At 52.8% G+C, this 23,940-nt stretch overlaps 3 protein-coding genes across 11 annotated transcripts; 1 reads left to right on the top strand and 2 right to left on the bottom strand.

The window, feature by feature from the left end:
- Positions 1-2,759: 2,759 nt before the first annotated feature.
- DPM3 (dolichyl-phosphate mannosyltransferase subunit 3, regulatory) lies at positions 2,760-3,460 on the top strand. 2 transcript variants are annotated; one of them, XM_003892758.2, is made up of 2 exons: positions 2,760-2,860; positions 3,108-3,460. In XM_003892758.2, the coding sequence occupies exon 2, from the start codon at positions 3,113-3,115 to the stop codon at positions 3,389-3,391; it is 279 nt and encodes a 92-aa protein (XP_003892807.1). In that variant the 5' UTR covers positions 2,760-2,860; positions 3,108-3,112; the 3' UTR covers positions 3,392-3,460. The 2 variants fall into 2 exon arrangements, with proteins under 2 accessions (XP_003892807.1, XP_003892808.1); XM_003892759.2 differs by having other exon boundaries at positions 2,761-2,860; positions 3,082-3,460.
- A 1,046-nt stretch (positions 3,461-4,506) lies between these two features.
- Positions 4,507-8,003, bottom strand: SLC50A1 (solute carrier family 50 member 1). 8 transcript variants are annotated; one of them, XM_009182324.4, is made up of 6 exons: positions 7,595-8,003; positions 6,968-7,045; positions 6,404-6,527; positions 5,648-5,809; positions 5,274-5,393; positions 4,507-5,192 (listed from the first exon to the last, which is right to left on the bottom strand). In XM_009182324.4, exons 2-6 carry the CDS (start codon positions 7,027-7,029, stop codon positions 5,091-5,093), a joined length of 570 nt encoding a protein of 189 aa, XP_009180588.1. In that variant the 5' UTR covers positions 7,030-7,045; positions 7,595-8,003; the 3' UTR covers positions 4,507-5,090.
- A 466-nt stretch (positions 8,004-8,469) lies between these two features.
- EFNA1 (ephrin A1) lies at positions 8,470-16,205 on the bottom strand. The gene is made up of 5 exons (XM_003892757.2): positions 15,601-16,205; positions 12,087-12,382; positions 9,755-9,820; positions 9,550-9,600; positions 8,470-9,375 (listed from the first exon to the last, which is right to left on the bottom strand). The coding sequence occupies exons 1-5, from the start codon at positions 15,690-15,692 to the stop codon at positions 9,263-9,265; spliced, it is 618 nt and encodes a 205-aa protein (XP_003892806.1). The 5' UTR covers positions 15,693-16,205; the 3' UTR covers positions 8,470-9,262.
- Positions 16,206-23,940: the final 7,735 nt, after the last annotated feature.

Here is a 23,940-nt window from a genome sequence, read left to right as displayed (position 1 = left end):
AGTAAACGGTGTTCGCACCACTGCTCACCACCCTGGGCAACAGAGCAAGACCTTGTCTCAAAAAAAGAAAAAGAATAGGAAAAAAAAAAAAAAGAGTTGTAACTCTACAAGGCTTTTAATGAAAAATAACCATCCCCTGCTCCTCTTCTCTAACCCTTACATATACAACCTACATATACAACCATGCTCCAGTTTCTACGCTACTTCTTCTGGTACTTACCTCTACATTTCTTCAACAACCCTCCGGCCTAGGCCTCCCAAAGTTCTGGGATCACAGCTCCACTGTGCCCGGCTTGAATTTTTAGTTAAATCAATACTTAGTGTTTACACTGTTACGGCTGTGAAAATTTTCTTCACAGCTGAGCCATTTGTGTTTGTGCTAAGACTGTGAATCTGTAAAAACTGCTTTTGTTAATTAACATCAAAGACATAAGGCTGAGAAACTTCATTTTCTAAAATCATAGTCACAAACTTTGCTGTCTGAAATCAGTCAGTGCGAATGGAACATCTTACTCTTGCTAGAAGTTCTGAGCCATGTGGATTACTTTGGCCTCCCAAAGTGTTGGGATTACAGGCATGAGCCACTGTGCCCAGTCTAGATAGTGGGTTTTTGGACACTATATTCTACATTTATCTTAACTTTGTAATTTCCAAGTGGTCCCTCAGCTTGGACTTCTTCTTGACCCCTTCACTTAAAGTTATGCTTACCTCGAACCTATGAAAACAGTGCTTCATTTAACTTTTAGCTAGCCTATAGTATCAGCTACTTGGGAGGCTGAGGCAGGAGGATCACTTGAGTCCAGGAGTTTGAGCCCAGCCTGGGCAACATAGTGAGACTTCAACTCTAAATGAATAAGTAAATAAATTTTAAAATATAAATTTTAAAGTCAAGCATTTCCAGTATCCTGTTGTATTAGTTCATATTCACATTACTGATAAAGACATACCCGAAACTGCAAACAAAAAGAGGTTTAATTGGACTTACAGTTCCACATGGCTGGGGAGGTCTCAGAATCATGGCGGGAGGCAAAAGGCACTTCTTACATGGTGGCAGCAAGAGAAAAATGAGGAAGAAGCAAAAGCAGAAACCCCGATAAACTCATCAGATCTTGTGAGACTTATTCACTATCATGAAAATAGCACGTGAAAGAGTGGCCCCCATTGGCCGGGCGCGGTGGCTCACGCCTGTAATCCCAGCACTTTGGGAGGCTGAGGCAGGCAGATCACGAGGTCAGGAGATCGAGACCATCCTGGCTAACATGGTGAAACCTCGTCTCTACTAACAATACAAAAAATTAGCCGGGCGCGGTGGCGGGCGCCTGTAGTCCCAGCTACTCTGGAGGCTGAGGCAGGAGAATGGTGTGAACCTGGGAGGCGGAGGTTGCAGTAAGCGGAGATCGCGCCACTGCACTCCAGCCTGGGCGACACAGCGAGACTCTGCCTCAAAAAAAAAAAAAAAAAAGAGTGGCCCCCATGATTCAATTATCTCCCCTTGGGTCCCTCCCACAACAAGTGGGAATTCTGGGAGATACTTATCAGCTTGAAATTTGGGTGGGGACACAGCCAAACCATATCACCTGTAATTACCATATTTCTTCCTTTTTAATGAATTGCCCCACAGTTCCTCTAGTGTGTTCTCTCTGTTGCAGCAAGTTAATAAACCTAACTGTCAAACTTCAGATGTGGTCTTTATAAGACAGGCTTTTATCAATTGTCTTTCCTTTCTTTTATAACTCTTTGTTTCCTCTGAAGTTGATAATTGCCTAACCTTTTCTCTTACTTAGCTCTCTCTCTCTCTTTCTCTTTCTCTGTATAATAAATTCATCCCCAAAAATGTTCGAAAGAATTATACTCCTTCTTTCAGTGCCTTCACCACCTCACGTAATTCTTCCGATCTTTCTTCTCTTTTCTTTTCTTTTTTTTTTTTTTTAACACAGCCTCCTGGAGCCCTTCTTCCTCTGGCTCCAAGTTATATTCGTTGTTGTCCTTGTAAAAATATAACTACCTCTGTTCTAACAATAATCTCAAGCCTTCATGGTTAGTTGTCAATGCAACTGTTTCCCTGACTCCTGCTTTCCCCCTCCATCCAAAGAGGGGTCGAGTCTCGTGATATCTCTGTATCTCCAAAGTCTATCATGGTAATCAGTAAATGTTCTGGCTGGGCGCGGTGGCTCATGCCTGTAATCCCAGCACTTTGGGAGGCTGAGGTGGGCAGATCACTTGAGGTCAGGAGTTTGAGACCAACCTGGCCAACATAGTGAAATACCCGTCTCTACTAAAAATACAAAAATTAGCCGGGCTTGGTGGCATGCTCCTGTAATCCCAGCTGCTTGGGAGACAGAGGTTGCAGTGAGCTGAGATCGCGCCACTGTACTCCAGCATGGGCGACAGAGCGAGACTTCGTCTCAAAAAAAAAAAAAAAAAAAAGTTCTGTCCAGCCTAGACAGTCTAGAGAGACCCTGTCAAGAACGGAAAGAAAGAAAAGAAAGACATGTTCGAATGAATGAACCAGTGAATGAAGGAATGGATTTCAGCTCTGGAGAATTGAGTTTAAGGGGAACAGTATTATATTCCCATCTTGTTGCAACATTTAAGGATGTCCTCAAGATCCAAGCCAGCCTGGAGCGTAGCCCAAGGTGGGGAAGCAGCGCCCAGGCCTCTCCAGACCCAGCCTGCTCCGGGTTTGCGGAGCGCAGCCCGCTGTACCCCGCCTAGACTGAGGCGGTGGCCAAGAGTACGCCAAGGACCGCCAGGTGAACTACAACTCCCAGAAGGCGGCGCGGAAGCGGAGCGTGGGCCAGGGAGGACTTCCGGACGCGAATATCCGGGCCGCGCGGGGAATGGGAGACGTGGGGCAGAGGTAAGTGTAGGTTGAAAGCTGAACGGAGAGGGCGAGAGATGGGGAGTGGGTCTCAAATATAGAGGGGGTAGCAAGGTGGAAGGGACCCTTCCACCTTTTGTGGGCACTCAAGTTCGGACCGCTGGGATCGGCGATTCCCCTCTGGCTACGGCTGGTTTAAATGCTCTCTCCCTGGGCGGGCTTCGGTTGAGTTTGGTCCGCTTTTCCTTTCTGCTCCTCAGGGGAGCATTGTTTTCTTTTCTCGCAGTGACCATGACGAAATTAGCGCAGTGGCTTTGGGGACTGGCGATCCTGGGCTCCACCTGGGCGGCCCTGACTACGGGAGCCTTGGGCCTGGAGCTGCCCTTGTCCTGCCAGGAAGTCCTGTGGCCACTGCCCGCCTACTTGCTGGTGTCCGCCGGCTGCTATGCCCTGGCCACTGTGGGCTATCGTGTGGCCACTTTTCATGACTGCGAGGACGCCGCACGCGAGCTGCAGAGCCAGATACAGGAGGCCCGAGCCGACTTAGCCCACAGGGGGCTGCGCTTCTGACAGCCTGACCCCATTCTTGTCCGGACAGCCCTTCCTCCCATGCCCCATTAAAGAGCCAGTATTTTCTAACTTCGTTTAGTTTGAGTATGGAAAATGGGTGTTGGGGATTCAGTGTACTAACTGTCGAGAAGTGAATGTGAAAGAACCACCTTCCTGAGGCCATCTCAGCCTGTATTTTGCATCATGCTGGTGTTCCCATTTTTGCTCCCAAGGAGGCAAAGACGCCTTCTCAAGATCTCTCAGGATGGAAATGACATTTCACTTTCTTGGTCCTTTCAGCCCTATAGGAAGTACTTCTTCTTCTTCTTATTTTTTTTTTTTCTGAGACAGAGTCTCACTCTGTCGTCCAGGCTGGAGTGCAGTGGGGCGATCTCCGCTCACTGCAAGCTCCGCCTCCCGGCTTCACGCCATTCTCCTGGCTCAGCCTCCTGAGTAGCTGGGACTACAGGCGCCTGCCACCACGCCTGGCTAATTTTTTGTATTTTTAGTAGAGACGGGGTTTCACCGTGTTAGCCAGGATGGTCTTGATCTCCTGACCTCGTGATCCGCCCACCTCAGCCTCCCAAAGTGCTGCGATTACATGCGTGAGCCACCGCGCCGCCCAGCGTACTTCTTCTTCTTCTTTTTTTTTTTTTGACAGGGTCTTACTCTTTTGCCCGGGCTGGAATGCAGTGGTGCAATCATGGCTCACTGCTGCCTCACCCTCCCGGGCTCAAACAATCCTCCCACCTCAGCCTCCAGAGTAGCTGGGACTACAGGCATGTGCCACCACGCCGCCAAGCTAATGTTTAATTTTTTGTAGTGACAGGGTCTCGCTGTGTTGCTCAGGCTGTTCTCAAACTCCTGGGCTCAAGTGATCCTCCTGCCTGGGCCTCCCAAAGTGCTGTAATTATAGACATAAGCCACCTTACCCGGCCAGAAGTACTTTCTTGAAGCCTAACTTCCATTCTTCATAACATCCAAGTTTTGTTCTTTTTAAGGCCTTTCTGGGTCTTTCCAGCCTTTTGGTTCTTTGAGATACCTTTTCTGGGCCTACCCTACCAACCTGAGAATAACTGTGGATTTACCCTTCACCAAACCAGACAGGTTTAGAATCATGAGTAGAGAATGAACCATCATGGGCAGGGGTGGGGAACACTTTTATTTTAAGGCATATTCATATCGGCATATAAGGCACATTCATATCAGAATGGCACGATCTTGGCTCACTGCAACCTCCACCTCCCTGGTTCAAGCAATTCTCCTGCCTCAGCCTCCTAAGTAGCTGGGATTACAGGCATGTGCCACCATGCCCAGTTAATTTTGTATTTTTAGCAGAGATGGGGTTTCACCATGTTGGGTCAGGTTGGTCTTGAACTCCTGACCTCAGGTGATCCGCCCACCTTGGCCTCCCAAAGTGCTGGGATTACAGGCGTGAGCCACCACGCCCGGCCTTTTAAGGCATATTCTAAATATAGCACCCCAACCTCCAAAATTTAAAAAAAAAAAAAAAAATCTCTAAAAAATAAAGTGATTTCATCTCTTAGGCCCCAACCAATCATCTAAGTAAAGCTCTTTCTTTGGTCCCTTTATCCTCAAAGTCATCTCTTGTTCCCACAACCCACTGCACCTGGGAAGCTGGACAGGAGGCCCAGCTGAAACAAGGAGGTCTCTTTGGTTCAGGTTGGCACTAAGGTGCCCAGTGGTCAGGTGAGCAGCCTCAGGTTTGCAGGAACCAATAGTTCCTGTCTTGCTCCTGGGGGTACTTCCAGAAAAGCCAGAAGCGGATAAAGCTGGTGACGATTCCTGGAAAGTTGGACACCTGAAATCACAAGAACTGCTATGAGGAGAGGAGCCAGTTTTCTACCTTGCACCCCTGTCACCCCATCCCTGTTGTGCTTACCATGATGTAGGGATCTCTGAGTCGAAACCCATAGAGGCACCAGGAGGCAGAGGTGAGAACGGTAGCAATGGTGAGTGGGTAGGAGAGACATTGGGTTGATTTAGTCTGAATGACCTTAGCCTGTGGGAAAGAATAAAAGACTCTCTTGGCTCAAGCACATCGTAAAGCTTCACTTGCCTAAGAATTTCCTCAAGAAAAAGGTCAGGCACCCTCCCTGATCTGTCACCCAACCTTTCCTGCCTCCCACTCACCCACCTCTACTGCCTTGTCTCCTTCCAGGGTTTGAATCTCCCCTTCCTCGGGACTGTAAGCCATAGTATGTGGCTATGAGAGCCTGACTCATCTCTCCTACCTCATTGGACATCCCCACTCACCAAGTCAGCCAATGGTGAGAGGTACATGCTGATGGTGAAGACACTGCAGAAGAGGCCCAGCTGCTGAAGCCGGGCCTCAGGGTTGGGTACCAGGAGCCAAAAGTAGCCATAACCCAGGAGAAGGACCCCTAGCAGGGTTGCAGTCTGTAGGAGCACAACACGCTGCAGGGGAGAGAGTAGCCTTACTTCCAGACATGCTCTCCGACTTCCCTGCTGGAGTTAATTCATCCTGCCTTCTCCCATGCTCCAGTGGGGAAGCCAAACTGTCTAGGCCTTCAGCACTGCACTGTCACAGCTTCTTTCCCACCAACAACTTGATAGGAAAGTCTTATCCACCCACAACAATGGAGACTTCTAGGGGAGGGAAAGATGTGTTTTTTTCTGTGTGCTTAGCACACACAGTAGGAGCTTAATAAACGCTTGTGTGATTGAGCAGGGAAGCAGAGCTAATCATCTTGTTCTCACCCACGGGTTTTGTCGGAGACAAAACCCCTTTCCCCTTAGCTTGTTGGCAGAAGCCCAGGGCAGGCAGCATAGGCATCTCAGGCTAGGCAGAGCTACCAGCCTTGCCTAAATGGGGGAAATGTGTTAATCTCAGAAGGCTGACTTCATAGAGGAAGGGGACCTGCAAGGCTGAAGGGGCCTTCCTGGAAAGGGTGGCAGTACCAGCTGTTACAGTCTTCTAGGAAGTAGTGTTTGCCCTGCCAGCGAGGCAGGGCGTGCAGCAGAGAGGTGGGTCCAAGGGAGGGCCTCTACCTTCCGAGGGCAGTAATGCAGATATGCCAAGATATACAGGGTCTGAAGCGCAGCACCCACTGTGTTGACGACGATGAGGATCCTGTCTCCCTTCAAGGCCCCATAACTCAGCCAGCCCAGGTTGCTGCAGGGTGGAGGGGAGGGACATGGCTCAAAGGGTTCAGTGTGAGAGGAGGACCCAAAGGGCCTCTTTCACTTTTTTTTTTTTTTTTTCCGTCACCCAGGCTGGAGTGCAGTGGCGCGATCTCGGCTCACTGCAAGCTCTGCCTCCCGGTTTCACACCATTTCTTCTGCCTCAGCCTCCCAAGTAGCTGGGACTACAGGTGCCCGCCACCACGCCCGGCTAATTTTTTGTATTTTTAATAGAGACGGGGTTTCACCGTGTTAGCCAGGATGGTCTCGATCTCCTGACCTCGTGATCCGCCCGTCTCGGCCTCCCAAAGTGCTGGGATTACAGGCGGGAGCCACTGCGTCCGGCCAAGCCTCTTTCACTCTTGCTCCTCCTGCCCCGCCCCCACCTCCCTGTGATAGCCTTTCCCACCGCCGCAGCCGTCGCCCCCTCACTTGACTTCCGTGGTGAGAAAGGGCAGGAACTGGACGTTGTCCACACTCCGGGTCATTCGCATGTGCCTGAGGTCCGAGCTGTAATGGGGCCCCGAAAGTAGGGGTGGGGGTGGGAAGGGAGAAGCAGAGTGCTTGAGGCGGATGCCCAATGCCTGTCACCCTTTCCGGACCACTGCAGACCACCTCCCGCCCCCAGCTATCTTGCCTTCTTCCTCAGGCCTAGTGACCAGCCTCGCCCTTGTACCCCGGTCCCCTCAACCCGATCCCATTTTGATCACGGTTCCGGACAAGCCAGGTGCTGCGGCTACGTCTCTGTCCCCTCTCTCCTTTCCTGACTTCCTAGTCCTCCCCAACCCAGCCGGCCGCTCTCTCACAGGCCGGCGGAGAACATGCCAAGGGTGAAGACCACGCATGCTCCGTAGATGAGCGAGTCCAGAAAGCCGCCCGCCTCCATCACGACCAGAGTCGGATCCCGCGCCCAGCGCCCGCCGCGTGCCTGCGGTGGCCGGGACCTACTGCAGCCCGGACCTGCGGCGCTGGAGCCCCGCCCCGCGCGCTCTGGCCGTCCCTCCGGAAACTGCGCCGAAGCCCCACCCTCCCTCCGACGCCGAACCGGAACTCGCGCACCTCCCCTCCGAGTGACTGCCCAGTGCCTAGGTCCAGACCTCCTCCATGTCACGGTCGGTCCCCTTCCTAGGACTCCGCGGGTGTGTCCCCGATACCTGCCACTCCTCACACTCTGCCTGCCTCTTGGATCATCTAGACCCCCCCCCGGTCTCAACGGTCGTGTTCCCACAGGCCTGTGCGCCTTCGGCGGTGGACCTCCAAACAAAAACTTGCTAGTTCAACCAGACTTCAGCACGCTTTCCATCCAGAACTTCACATCAGAACCTCTGTTGTCCAAGGGTTTGGGAAGTTTTTTTCTGGAGTTTGCTGCCAAAGCCTTTTCTCCAAATAACAGACATTGCCAGGAATCACCAAGCCTTCCTCTTTTGCCCTCCCTCTCGGGCAACAAGGTCAACTTTACGTGACGTGGCCAATACACTGACGCCTCTATCACTGACCCCCCCTGGTCCAACCCACTTGCTGCTGGGAACTTTCCCTCCCAGCCTCCCACACGTCTCTGCTGGTGTGGCTGTGGGGCGGGTACGCATGCCTCAGCTGGAGTTCCCAGCTTCCCTGACTCACCCAAACAGCATGAGTACCTGAACGGTAGTATGCCAAAGCCCTGCGGTGAGGGGGTGGGAGTGGGGTAGAGGTTGGACAGGAAGAACTTCGAGTGGAGTACAGCTAAGAACCCGAGAGACTGCTCTCAGAAGCACTCCGGTCCTGGACAACCCTCAGAGGAGGAAACAACCCACCCTTTTGGCCTGGTGAGGGGCACGCATTCTTTGGAGAGAAAGAAATTCAAACCCAGTTGCTACTGTTGTAGCACACAGAGCCTCACACTTAGCAGGGGCTCAATGGTCATACGTTTTAATATGGCGTGGCAGAAAAGCATGTCCGAAAAAACACATTGCTTTATTTTGAGACAAAGAACATTGTATAAAAAAACTCCAGTTGTAGAAATCAGGACAGACACACAGCAACTTATATACAGATACTGTACACGTGGGCCCTGCCCTTTAGGCTACACTCTAGGCAGAATGTACACATGGGCACTGCCCTTACAGCTACACTCTAAGAACAGGTTGGCACAGCCCCCCTGCTGGCACAGCTCTGGGGAGTGCTGCCCCAGGATGGGAGAGAATGCAGTACCTGGCTACAAACTTCTCTGTGGCAGCTCCACAGATGAGGTCTTGCTGGGAGATGCTGGGTCAGCCCAAGCATGCTGCCTCTCCTGTACCTGGCTCCCAAGCAAGAAACTGTTTCTTGCTTTTCCTTTAGTCAGTTCATCTGGGCATCCTGGCTGTCTTCTGAAGGGGGCATCTTTGCCAAGCTTTGCCCATCCACGTGGCCCCTTCCAGCTCAGCTCCCACTGTGCCTTAAGGGACCATGTCTGCACAGCTTGTTTCTTTGGCTTAAAGGCAGGAATGGTGGGAAAAGACTGTCTCCACTTATTTCTCCATCCCTCCGAGGTGAAGGTGGGGATGGCACTGCCGGGCTGGTTGGCCTCCTTCCAGTTGAAACCCTTAATACTGACCCGTTTTGAGGCTGCTAGGTGACAGCTTGTGCCTGTGGTGGGAGTGGTTCCCAGGGATGGGGGCTCTGAAAGTGGCCCCAAGACAGGTTTGGAGTGCCTGTCCCTCTCTTCAGCCCAGTTCCAATCCTTAAGGCCAGGTGTGGCATACACCTTCACGGGGTTTGCAGCAGCAGAAGTGGTAGGAGCAGCACAGTCCAGGCAAGTGGGAAGAGGCGTGGGGCGGCACTGTGACCGATGCTATGTAGAACCCGCACCTCTGGGTCATCTGCAAGGTGAGAGGGCAAAGGCTGCCAATGTGAGTGACTCCACTATTTGCACTGGCCCTCAGCTCAACAGGATTCCCTCAGCCTCTGCCTGGTAAAGGAGCCACCTCCTGTACCCAACCTCTTCAAGCAGACCCCTTCCTGTGCCCCAGGCCCAATCTGCTCCAGCTACCCACCTGCTGCAAGTCTCTTCTCCTGTGGATTGTCATGGGCCTGAGGACTGTGAGCTGAAAGACAAGAGTGGTAGTAGATCAGGTACTGTATCAAAGAGGCAGAGAGCTGTGTGAGGGGCTGGGCTGCAAGACTTCTATACCATCCCAGATCACCAGACCGCCCAGCATAGAGATGGAGGAAGGAGGCCCAAAGGTCCCTGACACTCACTGATTTTGCCATTGACAGTCACTTTCAACCTCAAGCAGCGGTCTTCTTGCTGGTGGATGGGTTTGGCTGCAAGATAAGCCCACAGGAGGTTAAGTAAGAAACCTTTGGTGGAAGAAAATGTAAGCCCAAATTCCCCTTGCCCTGTTTTCTCAGCTCCCTACTCAATTTCATTCTCTTCCCTCTAATCTTGATTCCTATCCTCCTTAGTTTTTGCTAACTTCCTGCCCAATGTTCAGCCCAGCCTCCCATTCTTTGGAAATAACCCTCAGCTTTGGCAGTGGTGACAAAAAGAACGTAGACACTGCCCCTCCCCACATTTTATCCTTCACTTCTCCGAGTCTGAATATGTTCCTCTTGCCTGGGCCACTTAATACTACTCCTAGGCCAGGTGTGGTGGCTCACACCTGTAATCCCAGCACTTTGGGAGGCTGAGGTGGGCGGATCACGAGGTCAGGAGTTCGAGACCAGCCTGGCCAGCTAATATGGTGAAACCCCGTCTCTACTAAAAATACAAAAATTAGCCGGGCGTGGTGGCACATGCCTGTAGTCCCAGCTACTCAGGAGACTGAGGCGGAAGAATCAATTGAACCTGGGAGATGGAGGTTGCAGCAAGTTGAGATCGTGCCACTGCACTCCAGCCTGGGCGACAGAGCGAGACTCCGTCTCAGGAAAAAAAAAAAAATATATATATATATATATATACACACACACACACACACACACACACACACACACACACACACACACACATATATATACTACTACTGCCTAGCCCCCACTGACTGAGTCCTAGATCCATTTTATACAAAGCTGATTTCATAACTTTTTTTTGAGATGGAGTCTTGCTCTGTCACCCAGGCTGGAGTGCAATGGTGTGATCTCGGCTCACTATAACCTCACACCTCCTGAGTTCAAGTGATCCTCCTGCCTCAGCCTATTGAGTAGCTGGGACTACAGAGGTGCGCCACCACACCCGGCTAATTTTCGTATTTTTTTTTTTTTTTTTGAGACGGAGTCTCACTCTGTAGCCCAGGCTAGAGTGCAGTGGCCAGATCTCAGCTCACTGCAAGCTCCGCCTCCCGGGTTCACGCCATTCTCCGGCCTCAGCCTCCCGAGTAGCTGGGACTACAGGCGCCCGCCACCTCGCCCGGCTAGTTTTTTGTATTTCTTAGTAGAGACGGGGTTTCACCGTGTTAGCCAGGATGGTCTCGATCTCCTGACCTCGTGATCCACCCGTCTCGGCCTCCCGAAGTGCTGGGATTACAGGCTTGAGCCACCGCGCCCGGCCTAATTTTCGTATTTTTTTAGTAGAGTTGGGGTTTCACCATGTTGGCCAGGCTGGTCTTGAACTCCTGACCTCAGGTGATCCGCCTGCCTCGGCCTCCCAAAGTGCTGGATGATCTCATAACTTAAAATCCATCAGGCTGTGCGCGGTGGTTCACGCCTATAATCCCAGTACTTTGGGAGGCCGAGGCAGGCGGATCACTTGAGGTCAGGAGTTCAAGACCAGCGTGACCAACATGGTGAAACCCTGTCTCTAATAAAAATTCAAAATTAGCTGGGTGTGGTGGCAGATGCCTATAATCCCAGCTACTTGGGAGGCTGAGGCAGGAGAATTGCTTGAATCTGGGAGACAGAGGTTGCAGTAAGCAGAGATCACACCACTACACTCCAGCATGGGCAACAAGAGTGAAACTCCATCTCAAAATAATAAAATAAAGTAAAATGAAATAAAACCCATCATTGGCGAGAGCCCTCAGGATAAAGTCCAAACTCCTTATCAGTTTTTAGTTCCCCCATGGTCTGTTCTGTCCACCTCTCCAGGCTCACATCTCCTCACTGACTGTATCCTTCCCACTCCAGCCAGGCTGAGCCATAGGAAGTTCCCTGAAGATGTCATGCTCCCTTTGTACGTATGCCTTCATGCCTGGCCAGCTCCTCTGCCTGTCCTAAGCTCTGGGATCATCTTCCCCACTGAGCCTTCTCTGAGCCCCATAGCCTGGCGGGTACCCAGGTCATTTTCCCAAGGCCCCTGTGTTCATGTCTACTGTAGCATACTGTTCTAAGGGTCTGTTAACCTATGTGTGTTTCTTCTCAGCTTCCGTGAGGACAGGGACTCTGCAGTGTTTTATTTATCTCTGTGCTGGTAGTGCCAAGCAGAGTGCCCAGCACGTAGAAGCTCACTCACATTGGGATGTGGATGAATGAAAATAGAATTCAAGATTCGAAGGGGCCCTCTACTGCTGGACTCTGCACCAAGCATGTACCCAAGCATGTACGTGGTGGCAAAAAAAAAAAAAAAAACAGACACTGTCCCCTCACAGGCACTCACAGATATAGTAGTAGCTGTGTCCTTCTTTGAACTCCTTGCCCAGGGTGAAAGGTGTGAAGCGCTGGAACTTCTCAGACAGCTTCTCTGGGCCATGCTTGGCACTGGGCCGGTTGCACTGCCAGCGGACCTGGTCCTTGGACTGGGGCTGGCACAGCTGGTACTCCTCACGCTCCACCAGGTACAGTATGTACCGCTCCATGGCAGCGTCTGCCACAGAGTGATCCTCATAGTGCGGACAGATGATGTCCACGTAGTCATTCAGCTGCACATGTATGGTGTAGTCCTCATTCCGGAACCTGGGGACACACACGGGGGAGGAAGCAGGGGGTCATTCAGAAGCCGGGCCAGATCCTTGGACCTCCAAATGTTTACATGACCTCTCACATTTCACACTAGACCCCAAGAGATTTTTCCAAAGTCTCAACTCCCAATATGTACTGATCTTGATGTCTTACATTTCTCTCTGCCATCTCTAAACATTCCCCCGCACCATCACTGTCTCCTGTTGGTCCTTCAAATAGCATCCACTCAGTATCTTTCAGGTACCAAAGCATTTTCCATAACCCGCGTGATGTTTACTCAAGGATGGGCTTCTACCTATTTCTGTAGCTCACTCATCATTCTCTTCTACCCATAAATATTTCCCCAAATCTGTTATACCAGTTGCTCCTTTTAAATGCTGTTAGGCCTCAACCTGAGACCCCACCGGTCTATCTTGTAATCAGAATCCAGGAAACCCTTTCTCTTTACCATGCTAGCCCCAAGCCCCCAACACATCTGTGTCTTCACCTTCCTTACTCCTCTCACATTTCCCCGGACCCACTGAGTAGATCTCACATTTCCTAGCTTCACTTTTCCTCAAAAGTGAAGCTAATATACCCGGGCCCACAGATAACGCCCCTAGTCCTTTAAGTTAAATCACTCTTATCAATTCCTTCAGCCCCCCTCAAATCTCCTTTTCTAGCTACTCAAAGTTATACACTCCTTTTCCCCCTTCTTAGAGCACCCCCAAACATCCCTGTCCTTTTTTCTCCAAAAGCCACATTTCCACCTCCCGCCAGATGAAATGCTGGAGCTCTGGGCTTGAGACAGCCTCTCCCCTCTCCTCTCCTCTCCCCTCCTCCCAAGGTGGAGCCAGCTCCCCTCCCCTAGTTCATTCCCCCTGGCCCCACCGGCTCCAGCCTCACTGCCCACCAGCCCCTCCCCACCAGCCCCAGACACCTGGCTCCAGCCTGGGTGGGGTCCCAGTAGGGGGAAAAGTGCTCCCCACAACCCCCGAAGCTGCTCAGTTTCTCTAATTCCCCCAGGCACTGCCAGCTAGAGACTCAGCAGAATTAGCGTCAACTTGCTTCGAACCGAAAGCACTGGCCACGGCTGGGAGGGCGAGGAAGGAGTCAGGTGGAGAGGACTCTGAGATGGGCACCCACTGCCCAATCAGCATGACCCCAGAGAGGCCAGGCTTTGCAGCAGCACGCCAGCGCCCAAACTGGGCTTACCAGGCCCCTCCCCCACCCTGGGGAAAAGAGAGAGAGGAGCAGAGAGAGGCTTTTAAAATTCCTCTCTGGAGAGATAAACATAGAAGCCATTTCGGAACAGGTATTTCAGCTCTGGGCCTGGCGTCTTTCCCTCATTCCCGTGACGGGCACTGACTCATTCCTCATCCACCTCTGCTACCCGCCCCAGCACTCATGAGAACCTGTGAAAATTTACCTTGTCAAATGTGGACAGCCCCTAGGACCCCAGGAGGGCACAGCGCCCACTCACCCCCAACACTGTCCTCCAAACAAAGGCAGCCAGCAGGTCGGAATGAGGGGCCTGCCCTCCAGCACGAGGGAGGCTGGCGCCCTTCTCAGCATGCTGCCCCCGCCTGAGGCCTGGAGATCCCAGGGCTGCTGCCCACTGGCTTGAGTCACCCATGCCAGCCTCACCTACCCCGTTCATTGTAGCCTCATATTTGCCCCCACGCTGGGCCCAGCTTGGCTGCCTACGGACTCTACTCTGGACTGGCATCTCTTTAGTCCTGGGTATGATAGGGTGTGTGTGTGTGTGTGTGTGTGTGTGTGTGTGTGTGTGTGTGGCCAGAGGGTCACCCATCAGCCCCCTCTCCTGGGGGTACAGTCTGCTCGACTTAGCCTTCATTTGACTCTTGTTCCCCATCTGGGAAAGAAAGGGGGCAGTGGCGGGGAGGTGGGTAAGGAAGAGGCTCCTTCCTGAAAGAGAGGAAACTTGGGAGCTTGGGAACGGAAAAGGCCAGGGTCCCCCCTCCCTACTCATGGCTTCCTGTCCCCTCCTCCTTCTTCAGTCAACACCTGGAATGGGCATAAACAGGGACTTTGCTCTCTCCCATACTAGGGCAAGATGCATCGGGTCAAGGAGGCAAAGCACAGGGAGCGGGTGGCAGAGGGCTGGCTGGGCCTCCCCAGCATCCATGTGCAGGAGGGCATTGCCCTCTGGGGTTGGCAGCTGGCTGTTCTCTCCCCGACCCCAACAAGCCACAGACAACAGACTGCCTCACCAGACCATGCCACAGGGTCAGAGGAAGCTGGCACAACATATTTCTCAAGGGGAGTGGGGGGCAAGCTCGCTAGGGCTGAGAGTGGCTAAGCCGGTGAGATGGCTTTGGTGATACCAAGCTGCCCAGTTCTCTCCCCATCCTCCCTACCACCCTCTCCTATATTCCCGCAAATATTGTTCCCATAACTTCGGAAAACTCAAGGGCAAGAACAAAGGGGCCGACAGAGTCTTCCTCCCAGTACCATTTGCCTCACAGCCCTAAACCTGCCCAGGAGAAATTAACTCCTTCCTGCCCAGAGCCTTCTGTAATCCCTTTAACCCCTTCTGTTCCTTCTGAAGCTTTCCCATGATCTCCCTCTCCCAGCTCTTCAATTTTACTACTTGAGAGCCCCATAAACAGGTGATTCCCTCAACCTACCCATGCACAGCATGTGCCTCACTCATGCCACCCCAAAAGACCCCTAGTGGGGGACTTTCCAGGTTTGCTTTAAATACAGGGTGAATGCATAATGAATGCCTACAGCCCAGCTCTCTCCTGAGAGGTCCTTTCAGGGTTCCCTTCAGCATTCTGCGCACTCTTGATGTCACACCAGGTACCTGTCAGTGTGGTCAGATGCCCAAAGGACACACAAGGAGGGGCGTGGAGGCTTTCAACGTGGGGGGGACCTAGAACAAGGGCCCTGGCTGCCAGGGGCGAAGTCTATGCTGGAGGCAGGAACTGCCCAGCATAGGTCCCTCACTTCAGAGTAATAGGGGTACCAGAGAGAAGGAAGGGAAGGGCAGATATAAGCCCATGCACGTAGACACGAGCAGGTTCCTGCCCTGGGGTGGGGTGCTCCCAGATATGAGGGAGAAGTGAGGGGAGGAAAATCTACAGTAGCTCTCCTACCTCGGTCATCTACTCTAGGCTCAGCTCAGGGGTTGGCCGGGACAGTTATCCCGATAGGGAGGGCAGTGCCAGCCGGGAGTCCAGGCTGCCAGTGGAAGACTCGAGGCTTACTTGGGATTTGAACTGTTCCAGAAGACGGTGTGTCGATCAGCAGCGGCCAGACTGCAGCAGAGACCCAAGAGAGGGGCCCAGAGGAACTCCATAGCGCGGGGCCTGGCCAGGCCGGGCGGGGACGCCGGGCTCCTAGGTGTCTGGGTTCCCGCTGGCTTTCTCCGCGGCGAAGTCAGCGTTGGGCTCACAGATCTGGCCCCTTCGCCTTGCGACTCCGCCTTTTGGGCCGGCGCCGCCCGACACCCCGCCCCGCCCTCGCCCCGCCCGGCGCGCGGCTGCCCCGGGGCTTGGGGGCTGGGGAGGTGGAGGAGGGGCGGGCAGGGGAGGCGAGGAGGCTAGGGGTGCAGGAAAGAGCGAAGCGCGCTCCTCTGCCCCGGCAGATCTGCTCAGAGCTGTGTGTTCGCTCACTTGTGGGTCTGCGTGGAGCTTTGTAAGCCTGTCCGGGTGGTGGGCTTGCGTCCCTGGGCGCAGTCGCGTGCGGGAGAAGGGAAGAACTCGCAAGTGCGAGTCTGCGAACGCGGGGGTACGGGACCCGGCTTTGCTGCTCCGCGCGCGGACCTTGCAGGGTGCGAGGTTGTTGACATGCCCCGCACCTTTCTGAGCCTCGCATGCCCAGGCTCGGGCGCCCGCGTTCCCACCCTCTCCTCCTCCCCCATCCCCTTCCCGGACTCTGCGCTCGACTGCCCCTCCCCACACACATGCGGCTGTTTGTTTTTGTTGGGTTTGTCAATGTTGTCTTTGTTCTGGAGATTGTGTCATCGCCTAGATGCCGGGAATAAAGTGCAACGCTGTGTGTGATCGAGTGTGTAACGTGTGCGGCCGGGGCTAAGGGCGCCTCTGTCCATCCCATCAGTGCCTGCGCGCAGGAGCGACACGCGGGACCCTGGGCTCGAGAGGGGTCCGTTCTTATTTTAGATACGTTAAAGGGCACTGATGACCTGAGTATGTGTGACAACACACGCGTACACCGTGCAAACGGGCTCTTGAATATGGACTGTGAGAATCTGGGCATGAAGGGTGACTTAAACTGTAACCACACATGAAATACGTGTGATGGCGCGCTAGTGTGAAAGCATTTGTGAGTAGTATCACAGCCGTGTGTGTGAAAGCGTGTGAAACTCTTTGACAGACGTATGCTAATGTTTGTGAACAGCGTGTGAAGAGGAGGGGAGACGCGTACCGGCGTGCAGCGGGGGTGGGGTGGAGCGGAGGGGTGTTTGTGCGCAGTCCTCAGGCTGCACAGCTGGGGCTGGCCCAGTCTGAGCTGGGGCTCCCAGTCAGTCGGGCCCCAGTACCCGGCTCGGCCCCCTCCCCCGCGCTGTGTAAACAAACCCGCTGGAATTTGCCTCTCGGGGCTTTTCTCCCCGCCAGGATCTGCTGCCGTCTGGAGAAGGCTTGGCGGGCGAGTGTCAGCTCCTGGGGTGGAGAGGGCGGGCAGGTGTTTGATTAGGCGTGCACGAGTGAGCCTGGAGTGGGAGAGCCGAATGTTGTGTGTCTGCGTGCCTTTGGTGGTTTACGTGAGTGGTTGTGTGGCTGTGTGAGAGCCGGGTTGGTGTTGTGTGTGTGCGCATCCCTAGCCGGCCCTTCCCCGCGGCTGCGCATCGCGGGAAGCCACCGACCCGGGGCCCCTGGCCAGCTCCAGCCCAGCTTACCCGGTTCCCAGGCCGTTTCATCCTCCTATTTTACGGCCAGGCCTGCTACAGCCCCTGTAATTACGCGGGGCCCGGACGCCGCAGCAAGTCTGGCTCTGACCCCGCCGGGGAGGAGCCTGGAGCTGGGGAGGGCCCAGCCGGCTCTCCACTGCACCACGTGCGCTCAGGCCGCTGGAGGCCCTATTCGCTGCGCTTACAATAAATACAGAGCACCAACGGCCTGTAACCCCGCGGCCGGGTCAGGGCCCGGTTTTGCGCACGGCCAGCGCCACCCACCTCTCCCTCGCGCACCTGCCCCAGGCGACGTGCCCAGCCAAGCGTTTGTCCGAGGTGCGGCCCGCTCCTCCCGCCCAGGACGAAGTCCACCAGACGACTGATCCCAGGGCGGCACCTCACGCGCCTTTTGCTCACCTAGGAGGACACGTGGCCCTGGCGAGAGTACTGCATCCCAGTTCGGGCATTCCACAGAGTCAAAGCTCCAGGAGGACATGGGTTTTTGTTTTGTTCATTATCTTATTGCCAGCTCCTGGCACAGCATCTAGCACATACAGTAGATGATCAGTAAATATCTGTGGACTTGGTGAAATCACTCACTGTTCAGTGAAGGAACTTAACTTCTGCTGGACGTAACTGCTCCGAAAAGGAGCCAGCAGAGGGGTTGGAGAGGGGAGGGATGCTGGCAGCTCTTTACAGCGGGTGGCCCCGGTTGCCTCCTGGAGGAGACAGCTTTGGGCCGGATTCCCTGGTTTCTCTGACCGCTGGGACTGGGCGGGGACGTGTGAGGTCCCACGCTGCAGCTGCTTGGGCCAGGCAGGTTCGGGCTCGCTAGGCCCAGTCTGGCGGGGCCACGTCAGCTCTTGCCTGTGTCTAGCTCTGGAGCAAGCTGGGTGCAGAAGCGTGCAGGGAAATTCTGGGCACCGACAGGACCTGGAGCCCTCTTTCCCTGCTTTGGCGCTGTCCCCAGTATTCTCATCTCACTTCGGGCATTGATCCCATCACTCCTCTATCCACTCCCCTATCCATATGGGGGTCCATCCTCCCCCCTACTGGAGCAGCCCTAGACACTGAGTGTTGTGATGAACTGGGTGTTATGGTGGGCACCGAGAGTGTAAGGATGGGTTGAAGATAAAATTACTACCTCGGGGAGCCTCCAGGCCAGTAGGGGATATTGACAAGCCACCAGGACAGCAAACTTGCTAAGTGCCCAAGCCCAGACTGCAGTCCTACCACTCACAGTCACACTGCCCTGACCCCTCCCGGAGCCCCTGCGGTGCCTGCTGTGCTGAGGGGAGAGTTGCAGGCACTGTGCCATTCAGAGACAACAGTAGGGACTTCTGTGCCTGGAGACTCGATCTGCTGACCAACTCTGGGGCCCCCTCCCAGTCCCTTCCTCATGCCAGCCCCCACCCTGCCCGGGGGGGTCTGCTCTCCATTCTTGCTTGGTGCTGCCTCTCACCTCAAAGTTGTGTGCCTGTGTTGGCTCCCAGCACATCACCTGCAGGCAAACATCTGCGCTTAGTGATGATAGCTGCCTGAGGTGTCTGTCTGTCTGTCTGCCTGTCTTCGTCTAGGAAATTCCTCCATGAGTCCTTTCTGGAAATTCCTGGGAGGGCTGAGGACTTGGGGGAGGCCCTGGCTGCCTGGAGGCAGCATTTCCACTTGGGAACAGGTGCAGGTACTGGATTGCACCTCCTTTGCTGGGTGCCCTGCGGTTTGGGGTGGGGAAGGCCAGAGCTGCAGGGCCCTGGGGCAAGTGAAACCTGGTTCAGCCCCAGAGAGTATCTCTGGGCAATGGGGCGAGGCAGCAGGGGGAGGAGCAGAACCTGGGCTGAGAGCAATCTCTGTCCTACTCCCTCAAGGTCATTTTGAAACATAAAGTATACCCTTCCCCACTTTATTAGTAATATGCACACATTTTTCAGAAGTTGGAAAATAGGCCGGGCACGGTGCTCATGCCTGTAATCCCAGCACTTTGGGAGGCTGAGGCGGGTGGATCACTTGAGGTCAGGAATTCGAGACCAGCCTGGCCAACATGGTGAAACCCCATCTCTCCTAAAAATACAAAAATTAGCTGGGTGTAGTGGTGGGTGCCTGTAATCCCAGCTACTTGGGAGGCTGAGGCAGGAGAATCACTTGAATCTGGGAGGTGGAGGTTGCAGTAAGCCAAGATCGCACCGCTGCACTCTAGCGTGGGCAACAGAGTGAGACTCCATCTAAAAAAAAAAAAAAAAAAAAAAAAATAGAGAACAGAAGGATAAAGGGAGGGGAGGACCACCTGCTACTCTTAACGTTGGCCTCCCTGCCCTGCCAGCTTTTTGCTAGGGAAGAGATTTTGCTTGCTTTTAGACAATGTAATAAACATGACTCATTTCAATTGTGTGCTTCTTTTTTCCCTTTACAACAGAAGACATTTTCTATGTTATAAACTCTTTGTAAACAATGTTTTCAAGGGAGAGTAATGCTTCATTAGGTGAGTATTTCAGAGTTTGCCATTGCAATGAAAGCAGGACAGAAATGAACATATCCATGCACACTCAAACATCCCTCAGTTGCTGAGCAGTTGGGTTGATTGGCTCTTAGAATTTAGGACTATTGGCCGGGCGTGGTGGTTCATGCCTCTAATCCCAGCACTTTGGGAGGCTGAGGCAGACAGATCATGAGGTTAGGAGTTCGAGACCAGCTTGACCAACCTGGTGAAACCCCATCTCTACTAAAAATTCAAAAATTAGCCAGGCATGGTGGCGCACACCTGTAATCCCAGCTACTCAGGAGGCTGAGACAGGAGAATCACTTGAACCTGGGAGGTGGAGGTTGCAGTGAGCCAAGATCATGCCACTGCACTGCACTCCAGCCTGGGCGACACAGCAAGACTCTGAAAAAAATATATATATAGAACTTAGGACTATTAGGAGGCTGAGCTGAGAGGACTGTGTGAGACTAGGAGTTAGAAATTAGCCTGGGTGACATTTTGAGAACCCATCTCTACACAAAAATAATAATAATAATAATAATAAGTTAGCCGGGGTACATAGTGCATGCTATGCTGGAGGCTGAGGCAGGAGGATCACTTGAGTCCGGGAGTTGAGGTTACAGTGAGCTATGACTATGCCTCTACACTGCAGCCTGGGTGACAGAGCTAGACAGTCTCTAAAAAAGAACTTAGAAATAACCTTGCAATTGCCGGGCACAGTGGCTCACGCCTGTAATCCCAGCACTTTGGGAGGCCGAGGCGGGAGGATCACCTGAGGTCAGGAGTTCAAGATCAGCCTGGGCAACACGGTGAAACTGCATCTCTACCAAAAATACAAAATTAGCCGGGCATGGTGGCACATGCCTGTAATCCCAGCTACTCAGGAGGCTGAGGCATGAGAATTGCTTGAACCTGGGAAGCGCAGGATGCGGTGAGCCGAGATATGCCATTGCACTCCAGCCTGGGCAACAAGAGTAAATCTGTGTCTCACCAAAACAAAAAAAAAAAGGAAATAACCCTGCCCTACAATTGACTTCAACAACAAGCACTTATGGAGCACCTACTGTGGACCAGCTTACATTTGGGCATACGGCTGTGTGACAAAACTTTGATATTGCCAAACCAAAGCCAGATCCTTTGATACTAGTACAGTTATCTTCTTTTTTGTTTGTTTGTTTTGAGCTCTGTAGCCCAGGCTGGAGTGCAGTGGCCGGATCTCAGCTCACTGCAAGCTCCGCCTCAGGTTTATGCCATTCTCCTGCCTCGGCCTCAAGCTGCTTTGGGACTCCCAGGCTTGCCAGCCACCTCGCCCGGCTGGAACCCCACGTATTTTTTAGTAGAGATGGGGTTTTCCCTGTGTTAGCAGAGATGGTCTCGATCTCCTGACCTCATGATCCACCCATCTAGGCCTCCCAAAGTGCTGGGATTACAGGCTTGAGCCACTGCGCCAGGCCCAGTTATCTTCTTGAGAATTGAAGTGACTACAACCTAAAAGATCTGTTTCTACTTAATCATCTATGGGCTACAGAGTAATTTCAACATCCTTTAGCATGGCATTTAAGGCCTTTGGCAACATGGCCCCCACACCACCTCTGTCTCATCTCCTGCCTCTCCCCTGAACATATTCTATAAAATTTCCTCCCCACATCCCACTCAGAAGGGGGCCAGACTCTGTGGGAGAAGGTGGAATTCTCCCCAGAAGTCCACTGCAGGAAAGAAGAAGTTAGATAAGATGGGAGAGTGGAAGGGAGATGAGAAAGGCAGAAGCTCAGAAGGATGGGACTCAGGTTCCTGCACAGAAAGCAGCAGAAGGTGGTTTAGTTTTATTTATTTATTCATTTTTTTGAGACAGAGTCTCACTCTGTCACCCAGGCTGAGTGCAGTAGCGCAGTCTAGGCTCACTGCAACCTCTGCCTCCTGGGTTCAAGTGATTCTTGTGCCTCAGCTTCCTGAGTAGCTGGGATTACAGATGCCCACCACCATGCCCAGCTAATTTTTGTATTTTTAGTAGAGACAGGGTTTTGCCATGTTGGCCAGGCTGGTCTCAAACTCCTGACCTCAGGTGGTCCACCTGCCTCAGTCTCCCAAAGTGCTGGGATTATAGGCATGAACCATTGTGCCTGGCCAAAAGGTGTTTTATATTGGGGCCTTTTCCACCAGAAATTTACTAATCACTTAAGTCAAACACGATACTGGGAGGCACTGGGGACTCTGAAATACAACCTTGTCCTAAAGAATGTATAATTCTGGGGCTGGATGTGGTGGCTCACGCCTGTAATCCTAGCACTTTGGGAGGCTGAGGCCGGTGGATCACAAGGTCAGGAGTTTAAGACCTGCCTGACCAACATGGTGAAACCCCGTCTCTACTAAAAATACAAAAATTAGCCGGGCATGGTGGCATGTGCCTGTAATCCCAGCTACTGAGGAGGCTGAGGCAGAGAATTGCTTGAACCTGGGAAGTGGAGGTTGCAGTGAGCCAAGATCACACCACTGCATTCCAGCCTGGGTGACAGAGGGAGACTCCATCTCAAAGAAAAAAAAAAAAAGATGAAGAAGGTATAATTCTGGCAAATGTATAATTAGAATACATGACAAGAAGTATAACAGAGGTAGATGTAGCATAACAAGCTGCGGACTCACAGAGGAAGGAAGTTTATCTGGGGTGAGGAGTGCTTCATAGAAGAAGGTCTATTTGAAATGGGCTTTGGAGAATAAGTAGGCATTCCCATTCAGGGAGAAGGGAACAAAGAACACAGGTAGAGAGGTGAGAGCTTGTGCAGTGAATACTCTGGCTCAGCTCTCTGTCCTCTGCTCCCCTGACTCTTGCCACTGGAGGAGATGGGGGGAGCAGAGGAGTGGCAGAGGAGGTGGGGAGGAGAGGACAGAGATAGGTGAGAACTGAGCCATAGGCATGAGGCTGGGAGAAGTCCGGGGTGGCTTGGTGAGCAGGAGTGCTCCTTATGGATAGGAAATGCAAGGGAAGAAGAGGCCTAGGAAGGATGAATGGAGAGTTCAGTTTGGGACATTATATAAATTTCTGGCTGCAAATAACAGAATACCAGCTACTCAAAGTTTAAGTAAAGGGCTTACTTTCCCCACGTAACAAGCAGTCTGGAAGTGAGACAGGAAGTCAACAGTGTCACTGAAGGTCCAGTGCTTCCCCACCCCCTGCTGTCCTCAGGACTGTGGTCACAAGATGGCTGCTTCAGCCAGAGAGCTCCATTCTAGCTACAGGAGCCCCAGGAAGGAGGGTAGGGGGCCAGTGGTCCTCTCCTCCCATGGTGCTCTCCCTCTCTCTCTCTCTTTTTTTTTTTGAGACGAAGTCTTACCCTGTTGCCCAGGCTGGAGTGTAGTGGCACGATCTCGGCTCACTGCAACCTCCTACTCTTGGGTTCAAGTGATTCTCCTGCCTCAGCCTCCTGAGTAGCTGGGATTACAGGTGCACACTACCACCCCCAGGTAATTTTTTTGTATTTTTAGTAGAGACGGAATTTCACCATGTTGGTCAGGCTGGTCTCAAACTCCTGATCTCGTGATCCGCCCACCTTGGCCTCCCAAAGTGCTGGGATTAAAGGTGTGAGCCACCGCACCAGCCGCCCCTCTCTCTTTTAAAAGCCTAGTCAAATGCAGGTGTGAGAAGGGAGAAAAGAGTTGAGCAAGCAGTTCAATCTGTAACTGACTGTGAACAAGTGAGTTAACTCACTACCTTCTGACCAGCCCAAGGCTCTCTTTCATCTGGGAGGGAAATATTTTCTAGCAACTCCCCAGACAAGGAACAGAACTAGCTCATGTGTCCACATGTCCGTTGCTACACCCATATCTACGAAGGAGAAGGGAGTGCTCTGACCGGGGCTGGGGCAGGGACCTATCCACCCCTGAATCTGTTCTGCTTCCCAAAGACACTGGAGTTCTATCAGCCTAGAAGCAGGGATTACATGGCTTTTGGGTAAGCAGTGAATAGTGTCTGCTGCAGTCATGTTGCATTTGAGAAACCAGTGGAACTTCCAGAATGAGTCCCGGGGGCAGTTGGAGGTGAGGGTCTGGAGCTCAGGAAGGTGAGAAGCTCAGAACAATTGTTGCTTGTGAACTCTGAGGCTCATGGGAAGTGTTTCTCCTCGACTGCAATGCTTCAGGCAGGGGAGAAGAGCAAAGAGGACATAGGGCCAGGAATCCCTTCCTTGTGATTATGGCTGGGGAGAAATCCGTCCTTTCCAGCTC

This window comes from Papio anubis, chromosome 1 (assembly GCF_008728515.1).
Source record: "Papio anubis isolate 15944 chromosome 1, Panubis1.0, whole genome shotgun sequence".
NCBI classification, from domain to species: Eukaryota; Metazoa; Chordata; class Mammalia; order Primates; family Cercopithecidae; genus Papio; species Papio anubis.
Note: the sequence above shows the minus strand (reverse complement) of the source record. Positions and strands in the feature narration are given on the sequence as shown.